At 37.1% G+C, this 15,714-nt stretch overlaps 1 protein-coding gene across 1 annotated transcript in view; it reads left to right on the top strand.

The window, feature by feature from the left end:
* LOC106129276 (BMP and activin membrane-bound inhibitor homolog) overlaps positions 1–15,714 on the top strand; it is a 64,819-nt gene that overhangs the window by 38,043 nt on the left and 11,062 nt on the right. The window contains exon 2 of the mRNA XM_013327789.2: positions 10,993–11,155. Within this exon, the coding sequence (XP_013183243.1) occupies positions 10,993–11,155 (163 nt within the window). The remainder of the gene's footprint in view (positions 1–10,992; positions 11,156–15,714) is intronic.

Here is a 15,714-nt window from a genome sequence, read left to right on the forward strand (position 1 = left end):
CAAGGTCAATATTCAAATTTGAGAGTGTGTGTGTGCGCAGTCAATGGGTTCACTGTCTAGTACACTAAGCGCCGACCAATGGCGCTACGCCGCGAGACAGGTGATGTACACGTATCCTTTCTTCCGCTTTAGGGTAAGTGAGGGTAAAATGATGATCCCACCTGATTATTTACGTTTGTGATTAGTAAACTTTTACTTTGTTTAATTTTATCGCCACATTCATAAAAAAGTTGTCAACATTTAGTCAACCTAGGAAACACGTTTTGTACATGCCACTTTTTCCTATTGGTAAGAGTGGTAGTAAGTATGGTAAAATTTTGAAATCAAATAATACTGTTTTTAACCCGTTTATTATGGTAAAATTAATAAGATATTGAACCAAAGGGACAAAACATATTTGTACTAAAATAATTTTATTTCACCTTTGTTTACAAAAATAGCCGGTTAACGTGACCGTGGTCGACTTTGCCCGTGTCTCCCCTGTACTAGGATGCCAGAATCGGGAAGCGGAAATGTACAATTATTTGAGAAGTCAATCAGTCGTTCGCTATCCATTTGCGTGACAACCAGTGCTGCCATTTTAACGCTTTGGGCGCTAGATCTAGCGCTTTTTTATGTGTTTGGTGCGCTTTACAGAATTATGGCACCTAGCGGATAATCTGGTGTTTTTTTTTAATTTACATCATGACATATTAAAAAACTCTATGGCTCTATCAGCATCAGTTATTTTAAAGCCTAATAGAGTGTTTTTTTGTTTGTTTGCTTTATTTCATTCAAGAAAAATTGTTCTTTTAGCGCGATATCTAGCGCTTTTTTAAAGCACAATTTCCAAGAAATCGAGCGCTTTTTTACATCTTACAGCGCTCAATCGGATTTTTGGTCTGGCAGTACTGATGACAACATTGTTTGTGTTTGTGTTTTGACTTTTTCGTACACGTGTTCTCTTTCGTGATTTCTTTGAGTAATTCAGAATATTATTACGACTACAATGAACATTATTGGTCGCATACCTAGCTACCAATCCACATGTTTTTACGGAGTCATCTTTCCAGTACCAGTGGCGGATAAATGTGTTGGCTGGATGCTGGAATAGTCGGAGATGTTGTCGTTGAACCATATTTTTTGCCTAACAGCCTAAATTTCCTAGAAAATTACTTAAATGAGGAACAGTAATGCCAGTGAGAAGTTACGTGGATATCGTGATGGAAAACAACCTAATATTCCAACATGGTGGCGCTCCAGCTCACTTCGCTCGTGATGAGCGCAGCCACCTCAATGCCCGGTTCCCGGAATGGATTGGACGAGGAGGACGTATCGCATTGCCTCCGCGGTCTCCAGAACTCACACCACTTGACTTTTTTTCTGGGGATACATTAAAAATAAAGTGTATGCGTCGGATTCCCCTTCGAGCGAAGAAATGGTTGCCCGCATCAAACCGCATGCGATACTGTAACGCCAGGAATGCTTCGCAATGTCTGGGTTTCCATTTACCGGAGAGCTGACTTGTGCATCCAAGGAGGTCGACGTTTTGAACCCTTTCTTTGAAAGGTATGTAGGTTTTCAATCTTTCTTTGACTTAGTTACCAATTTATTTTGTAATGTAGGTAATTATTTATTAGCTTGCATGAAGAGTTATGAATGTGGATGAAGCGAAGGAAGTATGCAGAGATCGTGGAAAGATGTAGTCTCTGTCTATCCCTCCGGGAAAAAGTCGTGGTTTTATGTATGTAGGTAATTATTATTTCTTTTGCATTTCATGCGAATATTTTCAAATCGATTGAATGTCTTAAACGACGTACCTCTGTCAAAGCAAAATGATTCTTATTGATTAAGTAAACGAGTCTTATTTGTTTGTTTTAGAATCTTCGTCAAACGTTCGCCGCCTTGCCGCGATCTCTTTGACGGCGCCGAGCCGCCGACAAAGCGGCTACCTACGACTTAGGTCGCCGACGGTACCAGGAGAAAATGACGAGTGAGGAGTTAGTGTTTTAGTGTACATCGATAGTGTCTTAGTGTGTGTGTTGTTTTGAATTGGGGATGTTGACCCGATAGTGATTTGCCACGTTTGTTTACATTTAAATAAATACATTTTATTGCGAAATTTTATTGACATGCATTTATGAACATGGTGATAAGGACCAGCAGTAGCAGTAGGAAGAATCTATTTAAGGTATAGTATCCACCCACTTTTTATGATAACCCCCTTTCCGTTACACCTTGTATAGTCAAAGACAAATTGTAATCTATTCAGTCGGCTTGCAGTAAACGAATTAGTCTATTATCACGTACAAGACAAAGGCATTACACATACTACCACTCAAAACAAAAAAAATACTCAAAATACGTGTTTAGTCGATCATGACTATTGACCTCTTACCCGGAATCATTTACGATTTAAATTATTTTGTAACGCTTTATAACTAACCGCCTTAAGGTTTATTATCGATTAAAACTTGCATTAAGTCCGCTATTTTCTAATCCACTAATAAATAATCATGAAATTCCACAAATATCGTAATTTAACTCTTTAATTGCATACAACGCTGTAAATTTACGATTCTCACAAAATTGATACGTTGATAGAATAACACAATTCGACTAATAAATTCAAATAGGCGATGCGATTAATCGAATCTTGTTTGCAAGAGCATTTCGCGTTTGTTGATTAATCGTTATAAATGGCCGATTAATTCTAATTTCTAGGCGCATAATATGTAACTGTATTTAGTCTTTTCTGTTATTCCCACGTTTTGATTTTGCATTTAATGTGAAAATTACCATGTAATCTGAATATTATAAATGGTCAACTGATCTTAACTAATATAATTAAAATACATAGGTACAGTAGATGTTCATGTCATTGATGTAGGTACATGTCATTACTGTATGCATTTCGTTACAAAGGTTTAGAAGAGGTCCTAACACTTCGGTTTCGTTTAAAAATCATCTGTCGAATTGGCTATTTTATAACGCTGTCAAATACTAATGACAAACGATTTCTTTAAAATAATTTTTGAACTATAAAATGCTCTTATTGTAGGTACACACTCCAAAATTGTTTCAACTTTTAAGTTGGAAAATGTTCTAAAATTCTAGTTTCGATAATTAGACCAATTAGGGATATTCTGCGAGTTGATTTGAAATTTAAAATGATCGTATCATTTCTATTCTTCTGACTTGATTTATCACAGAGGCACCTTTAATCAAATATTGAAACAAATCTGACCTAAAGACTACGATCTTTAGAGTTTGCTTTACCATGAGGTAGCTCAGGCGAAAAACGTCTCTATTGCAAAACATCCTTTGGTCGCAAAATGTCTCGCAGATTGTCTCTTGTCTTGCAAATGTCTCGCAAAATGCCATGCGACTAAAAATAAAACAAAGTTACAAATAGTCAATTTCGTCATAGTCATCGAGCTTTCTATAGTATAAACTAAACGCAAAACGTATTGAAGTTGATTTTGATTAACCGTTAAAAATCCACAGGATAACTTAAAAGCATATTCGATCTTTTGATTGTATGGAGACGGGATTTTAATCGATTCAGCCATCTGATACCTACCCAAGACAGTATCCCTCGCGGGGTAGCTTGCGGTAAAAAAGGTAAATAAGTTTTCATTTTATATCTCTGAGTCATTAACCCATATAGCGCCTCTGTACTCAAACAAGTACGGATAGTTTAATAGTCATAAGTTATACATTAATCACCTTTACGACTCTTTTGTGGGTAGTATCTATTTAAATATCTATGACCTAAAGAATTTTTAATAAATTTTGAGGGTGGATTGAAAATTAAATCAGTGACAGCATCGTAAATAGGACGGTTAGAACGCGCCTACATGTAAGTTTACATTATAATTATTATTTATTATCTACCGCTATTGTAATTATGTTTTGTGTTATTTATTTTATACACTAATTATTACTTAGTATTATAAAGTACAAAATATTTAGAAATTTTAAGTATTTTAGAAAATATTTGGTTTCAAATGTTGCTGTACTCGGTTGAGTACAGTGGCAACTTGCATGAGTAAAATACCCTTTTATTTTTGCAGTTTACTGAAAATGACATCAAGACGTTTTGTTGCAAGTAACGACTTCCGGGGCCTGGAAGAAGCTGTTCAAACTATTTTTGAGACAAGTGATGATGATGCAGAATATGCATTGCCATCATACCACCACCACCAAGTGTCTTAACGGATGAAGAAGAAGGTGCAGATGAATATATGGTTTCTACGTCTTTGCCACAAGATGTTCCTGGAAATGTTGAGGTATTTGTACAAAATACTCCAATCAGTGATGACGATAGTAGCGACGAGGAACCGTTGGCGGCGAAACGTCTTCGAATACGTCAGCAGGGAGGAGTTCCAACTTGGCGTAAGTGTGATACGATATCTTCTTATACACCTGAAGGAGTTACTGAGATAGACCAAAGAAAGCAGTTTGTGAAAGAGGCTTTGAAAGATTTGAATCCTGTCCAAATTTTTGAGAAGATATTTGATGAAGAGGTTTATAAGCTCGTTATTTCAAGTACAAATCTGTATAATGATATAATGCAACGGGTACAGTTCGCGAAAATAAAATGAAGAAATGTCCGCTAAAGTCTGTAAAAGAAATGAAGGAGGAAGACCGAGCTGCTTTTGACTACGGATTCGACAAAACTAATGAATTATTGCTAGTGAAATGGAAGGACAATAGTGTATGTAAAATGCTGACAAATCACGATACTATACAATTCAAAATTATAACAAAGGAATGGGCGGGGTTGACGAGCTTGACCAGTCTATATCGCTCTACTGGATTGATATTCACAGGAAGAAATGGTGGTGCGTTCTTTTTACTTATATGATGGATATGGCCATAGCAAATTCCTGGCGTTTGTATGTGTTATCTTACAAGAATCCAATGGACCAACTCCTGTTTCGACGCAGTATTGTGAGATATTATCTGCGTCAACCAAAACAAACGTTGAATCGCCCCTCATCGTCAACAGTGGATGGACTAGCGCATGGTGGTTTGGAACATTTCCCTCAAAAACTGGAAAAACAGTTACGATGAGCAGTTTGTCATGCCAGAGTTCGTCGGCAATGTAAAACTTGTTTGAAGACTTTTTGTATAGAAAAACAATGTTTTGAAAAATATCACCTGTAAGTGGCCAGTGTACTCAATTGAGTACACCCCCCCACATTCCAACATGGTTATTTTTCCCCCCTTTTTTTTCATTTTGAGTTTATTTGTGTTTATTTGATTCCGAAAATATAAGGTTCTGATATAAAATATTGCTAGTTTTATTTTGGCGCTTAATGGGTTAAATATAATGATAAAACGAGCATTCACCCGCAGCTAAATCTAAAATACCGGTAATTTCCGTTCCCGCGGGAATTACGGGAAATCATCTCTTAGTGCCATCCTTCGACTACATAAGTAACTAACCTGATTGAACGAAGAAGATTTTAATCAATCAAACAATTTTTGTTGAATTACAAATACGAATAAATTATAAACAAACAAACAAACGATATTTGAAAACACCTTAACATAACCTTAAGTTGATCAGTACAAAAATGCATACCACATAACATACAGCCACTTAGTGTGAAAGTTAAATGTATCAATCTCATCGCAATGGTAGGGGCTTGAATTCCGCGACCGCATTCCTTCCTGCTTCTTCTCCGGGTCTTAAATTACAGAGAGTACAAACAGTTACCTCGTTTACATACATAAACACGTCTTTCTCCCTTACGGGGTAGACAGAGACCGAAGGCCGTTCCCTTGATTGACTTTGACCAGTGTTATCTTGTATATCAGTTAACTAACTCTTCTCGAGGACTTTCCTTGTGTGAAAGTTTCCAAAAATTCACCTTTAGGGGTTGCGGTGATATAATTATCTATAGCATGTCGTACCTTTATTAATTTCAAGGGTCATAATTAAACAAATTAAAAGAATAAAAAAATGGGCTCATCTACTTCACCGACAAAGCAAAAGCTGGCCTAAGAAGAATAACCACTCATGAAAGAAGTAATAAATGCAATTTACAGCTTCGCAGAATGTCAGTGTCATCGTTTCCAATTGTCTTTAATGCCATCTTAGAGCTAATTATCATCATTATTGTGTTAGCATTGAACAATCCAACATTACCGTTAGTGGCACTTCACACGACGCTCTCATCTGCGTCGCTCCAAATATATTTTCACGATCTAATTAAATCGAAAGGCATGCTCTCTCGGATAACAGAAGAATGCGGTCGTGTTGAGATATTGATTAAGCTTTTTATGTTGCTTTTCAATCTGGTACGCCTATCTTGAAACATATTTATGTATGCACCGTTCCATTCGTCTCAACATTATCGGCTTTATATCGAGCACAATAAGAGCATTCACATGCACAATCTACTCGTACTTGCCACACGCACGCCGATGCCAATGAACCTGCTAACTTTCCAGAGACAAAGGTGCTAATATTCTTCACATCAGTACCTTAAAAAGGTGCGACACAACAAAACACTTTTTAGCGGAGACGCTAACATCTGCCGGTTGTCACCTATGAAACGTGGACACATGCGACGCCACCAATGTTTACACAACAAATTGAAACGGTAAATCTCGAATACACGCTCAGAATAAACGTGGACACCAACAAAGGGCTAAATGTTTATGGAAAGTCGGCACGCGCACTATAATCAATTGACTACCAGATGACAGAGCTGTTATGATTTAAGACGACAAACGGACCATTGAGAGCGGCGTTAAACGGAGAGCATTGTGTGTGTGACATTTATGTCGCCCACATACTAAAGGGGTATCTCGATAATCGAACCTCATACGAGACGGATAAAGCTCGCGAGCTCGACTTGTGGCGGCACAAAAAATAAACCTCGGTCAGGTAGCCGGCCTTTTGTGGTCCATTGTGGACTAACGATCCGATGAATACTTCGATTCTCGAACAGGTGGCTATGGCGCTCGATCCTGCGCCTAGTCACTTCCTTAGTTTATTTTGCACTTTTAGGAGTTCGACGAACGCGTTTGATTATTCAAATGTTATTCGAGTGGCGTGAAAGCAACTCGATAACCTCGACTGACGAGACGTGTGCCGAATGACTGATAAACGACGCATGCCTAGATTCCGCTTAGCAATTTCGTCGCGATCTATTGAGCTCTATGTCTTCACAATAAAGGCTAGAGACACATTCGGGGCGGCGCCCAAGACGGACAGACCCCTTATTTTCATTAACGTTGCGAAAGCAAAACGGACCTCGCGAATAATTCTAACCTATGTTAATCAAAGCCGCCGTGGAATTAAATCGGTATGAAACGATCTCCCAACAAGAAACTGATGTATAATAAACGGTCGTGGGGCTGTTTCTATTAGTCGTAAACATAGCGCAGCGCTCAACGTGCGAATGAGCAATTTTCCAAGGATGTGATCACGACTGGTCGCAGACATTGCTTTGCTTTGCTCTCGCCCGCTGCATTTATTGCCAGTTCATCGGCCTTCACAGATATGCCGTCGCGATGTACCGCTACGCTCATACGTTGTAGCCGCTTTCCAAGCTGTACCGGATACGTTGTGAATCTCCGATGAGATTATCGTTGCGATTTGTCAAGGTGCAGCAACCGGGGGTTCGGGCGCCGATCGCAGTCCGCGATAGCTGCAGAAACGCTACTCGACCCACAGACAGGCCTCTCAGCTCTGGCTCGCATTCCGATGTAAATTGCCCGCGGCCGCGGCCAGATTACTGGCGCCGCAATGGATAATTACCGCCGAGGACATCCATTACAGAAGATAATTCAGCGAGCGCAATTAGAGGATGAGTCGTGATTCGATCAGCTGCAACGATGCAAGCGATAAACCGAGCTAAAGCAATATAAATTAACTACGCTCACAATTATTAAACCCGCCTCGGAGCGGCTACTTAACATTCTGCGTATGCGCCGCCAATGATATTCGAGACGCCAGTGGCGTTTCGCCATATTAGGAATACTAATACTGGCTAGAATTTCGCTGGAACGTCGATAATATCATCGATTTATGGCTTATAAAGTCAAAAGCTACAAATCTTCCTAATGGTAAATGAGTAGCGGACATTGGAATTCCACAACAAGGCCGCAATACAGCCTTGCTTTTTCCGCGTCATCCAATCAGCATAAAGCCTGTTCTGCTGGCTCCAATCCGAATAGCAGAACCGGCTGCGGCGCGAGCCACAAACATTATTAACGTAATAAAGTACTAGATAAAACGGGCCCGGACAGCGTGTGAACGCGGGGAGAAAGCCTCCATCGCAACATTAGTTGCTCGCTTGTTACACAGCCAGAGAACATTCGGAAATTTTCGTGACTGCATGTTGATATCGTGACGACACAAGAGATTATGCGCAATAAAACGATCGCTTCTATGTAAAAATATCTCTAAGATCACTCAAATTATATTATTTACTCTTTTTTACCATTATTACGCTTAGACATAACTAATCATAACAAAAGTTTTATTGTCTCTTGTTTTTATAGCACAACATATTTTAATCCTCCTGAGGAGCATTCGACATTTCGGTCCTCTTCAAATTTTAATGAATATACATATCATGCCCATTTTTGCAACATAGCAAAATATAACAAACCGAAATAGGGTAAAGCAATAATTCTGCACACAACTTCACCGCAATCTCGCCGGCCAATCTAAATTGAATCTCTGATCTGAAACGAGCTAAACGTACTGAAATGAACTGGAATCTGATATCATAGGCGTTCTGCAGTCCGATGTGATGAAATTGAAGGGACGTGGCAAACGGAGCGACATTTATCTTTTTACAGCGATCTCGGCTGCTTCTCGGGAACGTTTCAATCGCGATTCAGAAACCGGCTCCTGATCTCATCTGAGCACTTTAAATAAACCTTCTTAAATATATTTACTTTAGGAGGACATCTGCATCCGATAAGCGATTATGAGTAACAAATTATAGCTCTCCAAATATTGTGACTTCCGGATGACATCATATTTAATGCAGAACTTAATTATTTTGACGCCTATTTCAAAGAACATTTCAAATTGTGAAAAAGTTACGCTGGTTTAAAATTCTTTCATCGTTTCAATTAGTGGTTCAATCGGAGAGGAAACTCCAAATTAACACCTCATTTGTGTGGGCACGCGTTGGAAGGGTGACCAATTGCTCAAATCCCCAAAATGAACATCGGGAATATCAATTGCATTCACAACCATAAAACTGCACTTTCAGCGCAAATGTACCGTGAACGTGCTCAACGGACCGCCTCGCAGATAAAAAGATATAATATAAGAATACCTTTCCACCCAAGAATGAAGCCACGGTAATAAATCTGAACAACAAACAAAAGTTCTAAGGATAAGAAGCACTTTTCTTTATCTTATAATGTTTTATCCCATACTCACCGGTCCCGTCTTCGACTCATTAGTTCTTGTATCCCATTCTGCCCTCGCTGCATCTCTCTCCCACCTATCTTCAGAGGGCCATTTATCAATTCCAAATAACATGCCGGGACCTTTTCGGATTTGTTTATTTATTTTTTATTTACCTTATGCAGCGGTGTTCCGTTTGTGTTCCTTTTTGACTGGAAATTGATTGTACTGCCGAGCTAATGGAGTCCGTGCAACATAATGTACGATGTATTGATAACGCTAATTGTAGAGTTAATGAGCAAACTCTTATAAACATTTTTGGAAACTCACACAAACTAAAAGAACAGATACAAGATAAAATTAGTCTTACATAGCAGACAATATAAATTTTAAGACCGTAATAGAATCTCTGTCTAAATAATAAACGGATTGGGAACTGCAATTAATGAAGGTAATTCCGCGTGCAGAGCTATTAAAGTTCGCCATTAAAATTTCCAATTTCCACCGAGAGGGTTCTGTTATTAAGCGCGCCGTAGAGCGCTCTTTTTATGGAGCGTGTTCGCTTTTTATTCTTCTTAATTATTTATTTACTGCCGGCTCGCCTGAACTCGCCTCCCGCCGCTCGCGACTTCATCTTTGTTTTAAAAGAATGGAACGAAAGGTATTTTGAATTTCTTGCGAAACGCCGCACATTCTAAACGAATAAATTCTCTTTTTCTCCAACCATTTCCCATGTTTGTAGAGAATTTATTACAATCAACTTGATTGGGCTTTTAAACTTGATTACTGTCAATTCGGAGGAATCAAATTTTTTATCGAGATGCTTAAACGATGTCCCACCGGCGTGTATCGTCGGCTGAATCACTAATCATTAAAAAATTAGACTTAAAAACGTTTGTTGAACGAAAAAGATATTCCGAGGATGCCGGACATCAAGGGGGGTCTTCCTTAAGTTTCGAAGGGAGCAAATAAAGCGGCGTAACTCTGAAATTAATTTCGTTTTGTTTCACCGTCTGAGTCGGGGCATTTACATTGAATGCGGTCGGAGGCTGGTCGTTTGTACGATATTTATGTAGGGACCCGAGAAGTATGACGTGCGCATTATTCATATGAAATATACGCGGCATGGACCATTTCGTGTATGTTATTTTTAACGGTTCATCGGCTTGTCGAATTTGGCCATAACAAGATTTTTGGAACTAAAATTATAAGTTTGATCATCTGCAATTTTATGGCATCGCAAAAGCATTATGAGGAGTGTATGGTATGTTAACCATTTCCTCGGTTCCATTTAGCTTGTGTTTATTTTACGTGCGTGAAATGGCATCGTGGGCGTCGATGGTTGGACTGCAAACTGTTAGCACTGTAGTTAGGTAAACTTGATTCAGTAAATCGAATGCTATCAAACTTTACGATGGTAAAGGCGCCTCGATGTCCTCTCCAGTAATAGGATTCTTCATTTCATTTAGTATTATTAAGTTAAATTTCTATTTTGTCGTATAAAACTGTTCAACTTTTTCCAACACTCTCTCGTACTTTCCTAACAGTAGATTATCATGAAGTTTTGTAATATCCCAAATACGTACAACGTACTAAAAACAAATATGTTTTCATTGTTTCAGATTCCAAGGATGCTGAAGTGAGGTGTTACTGCAACACAGCTCAGTGCGTGGGAACAGGCTACATGTGCCTGTCGACGCCCGGCGGCGGCTGCTACAGCGAGCTGCCCGCGCCGAGGCGGACCCACCACGCACGCCACGGCTGCCTCCATCATTTGGCTGATACGTAAGTACTACACAATGTCTCTATCACTTACATACATACATATTGTCACGTCTATATCCCTAGACAGAGCCAACAAATTGTCTTGAAAAGACTGAATGGCCACGTTCAGCTATTTGGCTTAATGATAGAATTGAGATTCAAATAGTGACAGGTTGCTAGCACTATTTGAATCTCTCTCTATCATTTTATAGACAAAAAAACTGAAAGGCCACGTTTAGTATTATGATGGAATTAAGATGATTCAAATATTAAATTCCATCATTAAACCATTAGGTTGCTTAGCCATCGCCTAATCATAGTCACCGAAAAGAAGAATCACATTCATCGTCTAAAAGAAGAAATCCAAGTTCATTGACCCTTACTCTGATTGACTTTTACAATCTGCACTTTCCGTCGCTACCAGACCGGCATGGAAGCTTGCAATAGATAAATATCTATTATATATATTCCATTAGTCGCGTTTTACGACATTTATGGCAAAGAGATTGATTGGTCTTGATTCTTTAGCACACCAGCATCTCTATCAAAAGTTCCAGATCTTGTAACACGTTAAGATGCGAGCTTTTTAGACTTTTGTAACTGCCTCATTATTTTTTAGTTAACATACGATGCGAAATCATTTAAGATAAAGATTATATCTTAATCACTAAACATTTCCTGTTGCTTCTGTATATTGCACTGGCTAATTTGCTGTTAGATCATTAGAGTTATGTCCTAACGATAATCATGATCAGTGATCTGGATTCGATCACCCGAATAAAATTCTTCGTTTACAACCCTTTTGGAAGATTGTATCTCCTGTTGTAACATGGGTAATTAGGTAAAATAAATTTGATCGTGTGTGATGTCACAAATTCAGTCATTAGAAACATAAAGTTTAACTTATTTTATACAAACTTAACCGTCATAAATTTCGTATTGTACGACATCGTTATCATTAAATGCTACTTATTTAAATTTAAACAAATTTGATAGCGGATTTCTTCTAATCCTTATAGCGTCGTCGTTTCGAATGACAGTGTTTATAGCATTGTAATTATGATTTGTTTTCGATGTCACGTCGGTTTCTTCTGTTTTCTAGTTAACTTTCGACATGGAATTAATTATCTATTCTTTTGTTCGTCTCGCCGAAGAGCTGCGTTGTCATCCATCAATTCTGCTTATCATGCACGGGTCTCTGCCACGTCCATATCATGTATTTATTGATTTTCGAATATCTTCAATCAATCTTACTACATTCTTATACGAATCACCGTGTTTTATTTCGCTAACATCTGATTAGGATTTTCCTTCTTTTTATGTTTGTTTAACCTCCACGCATAACATTTCAATAGACCATTAAGTAATCTATTTTTTTATTCCGTGTGTTCACCTCTTGTTATTAATTATTCCGACGACGGCGAGCCGCAGCGCAGTCGGCGGTTTTTATGCTCTTAAATTACCCGTTCAGTTGATTATCTTATTCGGATCGGCCCGAGTTGAGAAACCGGTCCCTGCGCGCATGCCCGCTTTTATTTGCTTTAAACAATTTTTGCTCGATTTGGCAATCTCCCCCGTCCATTATCTGGGCTAACGATCTTCGTTAAGAGTCGATCGAGCTCAAATTGAAATGCATATTTATTAGTAATTAATATTGTTCGTGTTGTTTGTGGTATGTCGGTGAGTGATGTCGGTTTTGTCCCCGTTCGTGATATCTTGGGGTTGAGGCGCGGGTCAGGATCCTAGATAGCGCAGCTGCGCGGGCGCCGACCCTTTCAGCGCCATGTTTAAATCTTTCAACTACTTGCCCTTACATTGATTTATAGATTGATTTGATGATTCATTTATTTATTACGTCTTACTTCAAACAATATTCTTTGTTATAACTATTATCTGACGTCTATGTTGCATGGCTTATCATCGGTATTGTTAATTTTTGAGCTATTGGGCCTCATGTAAAATTTATTCCATCGCTGCATCGCATGTATGTTATAAAATAAACTCAGTTTTTCTTATTTTTCAGTTTATCATCACCAGAACTTTGACCGATAAGTTAAAAATTTAGTAATTTCCACTCTCTTACCTGTTATTTTCATTTCTATTATTTTTAATAGAAATCTCACAAATGTGTTTGTGACTAAAAGACTCGCTGTGTATATACATACAACTTCATCCCTGTCAATTTTATTGATAACAAAAGAAATGGGCCTCTTTTATCAATCTATTGATTAATAACGTTATCAAAAAAATGTATAAAAGAAAGTACCTACTTGTAAATATGTAACAAAATCTGAAATTGCAACGAAGTTTTAAACAGATGGGCAATCTACGGAATGTTGTTTATTAAAAATAACCCCCGAATTAAGAAAAAAAATATTACCCCGGAGAAAAACCCGCCTATGACCACAACACGTCCCCTTTGACCTCCTTGACTCTAAAGACAGCCCACCCAATCTTACGTTTTTTTCATTACACTGTAGAAGCACAAAGTGATAATATTTTATTTTAAATGTTTTTATTGAACACACCAAAAACACCTAAAAGTAGGTAGGTACTTTAAACTTATATCAACCTGTACAATTCTACATACATACATAAATCACGAATCTTTCCCGGAGAAATAGGCAGAGACTACATCTTTCCACTTGCTACAATCCCTGCATACCTACATCTTTCGCTTCATCCACATTGTACAATTCTTTCTAAGTTATTAAAACAACAGTTTTTTACCTGGATACTTAATTTCGTTCATGAAATATGCATTAAACGAATCAAGTTAATTACCAATTAATAAGAAATGCTACTTTTATCATAGGAATCCACATAATTTACTGCTACGATTAATGTAGCGTTATAATCTTGTATATTAAGTGCTTAAATCAGATTATGTGCTATATTTTCTCGCTTAATGCCTTAAATTAGAGATTTTGACGACGTTCGAGAGTATTGGATGTTTGATTTTGTTAATTTTTGTTTCATCATAATAGATAAAATTATGGGAAAAAATTTATAGCTTTGTCACATAAATCTATGTATGTTACTCACACATAATTATAAGTTCTACTTATACTATATAAATTTATTATTTATGCCATTGAGAAAGTAACTATAAGTTATTACGTATACCTACTTTTATTTATACATTATTAGAACAGTTGACACTGGTAGAGAATGACTTATTGGCTTTAGTCCACCTTTTGTACATTACCTATTTAATGTGCAATAAAGTAAATTAAGTTTAAATAAAAACAAATATACAATCTTTATATTTTCTGTAAGCAAGCACATGTAAATGTCTTATCGAGGTCGGTATATTTTCTTTGTTTTTGCCGCATGTTCATCGTTATCTCTGAAACTGCAAGCTTTAATGAGCTCTTTGTAAAGAAGTATTTATAAAATAGCCTTTTAATTAAATGTTACTGTGCAGTGGTATAAGTTTTAATTTTTTTTTTATAGTAAATTGTATTGGTGAGGGCAAATTAAGTATATGAACATGATTCTTCAGACGATATGCCGAATTCCGTAATAAGTAAGTTTTAATGAAATTCAACACGTCCTTCAATTATTTGTTTCAATTTATTAAATGTGAATAAATTAATTTTATAATTACAATATTACAATTAATTTTATACAATAAAAACTTAAAATAACTTTTGTGAAAATAGCCAAATGAAAATAGCCTCTAATCGATATCTTCTTATTTTGAAGTCGGTTTTATGTCTAAACCCATATCCTAAGTATAACAAACACTTTCCTGAAAATCGCATCAAAGTCGGTTCAGAGAAACGCGAGATAATCGCGGACAAACTTACATACATACAGGTCAAACAGTGAACCACCTTTTTTTTTGAAGGCGGTTTAAAATCGTGTCACAAAACTGATCCAGTTTTTGTTATCTAAACAGCCATCTGTGGAACCAAAACTAATTCCGATCCTATGCAAAATTCGTAAACTATCATTATTTTTTTAGCTACCCTAATGGCTGGACCATAGTCGAGTTAAAATTCTTAAAATATTCCAAATGCCTAGTCTGTCTATTGGATCTTCCCGTGAGAACGATGGTATATCATTACAAGATTATTCCAATGAAGTCTGAATTTTTAAACACAACGATATTAAAATTCATATTCTTTAGAATTAAATCTATAGAAAGAAAATTGGATGCAAATGAATTGCGGTTGTAATAAATAATATGCGATGCACTGTAGCGAATGAATAGACTGATTGTTTTTTTAGGTATAAACTTTACAACACTACAAAATTTACTTTATAATGTAGGATTATATAGGATAAGGATTCAAGTAACTCTCCTCTTAATTATCCAATGGTTGACTGGAAGAGATCCCTAAATCCGCCTTTGTATATTTTGCCTTACAAATTTACTGTATTTTTGTATTCTCTCATAGAACTCATTCGAATATAACCTTATTACTGGTATGATAAGGGAGGTAGGACTTACGTTATTATTTTTAGCTTTTAGTACATACGATTATTATTTTTTTTAAACTTATAGTTACTTATGTGTATTTTAAAATAAAAGTAATATATACATTTCAAAATTAGAACACAGATAAATAAAT

The sequence above is a fragment of the Amyelois transitella genome, chromosome 13, assembly GCF_032362555.1.
Source record: "Amyelois transitella isolate CPQ chromosome 13, ilAmyTran1.1, whole genome shotgun sequence".
Classification (NCBI taxonomy): domain Eukaryota; kingdom Metazoa; phylum Arthropoda; class Insecta; order Lepidoptera; family Pyralidae; genus Amyelois; species Amyelois transitella.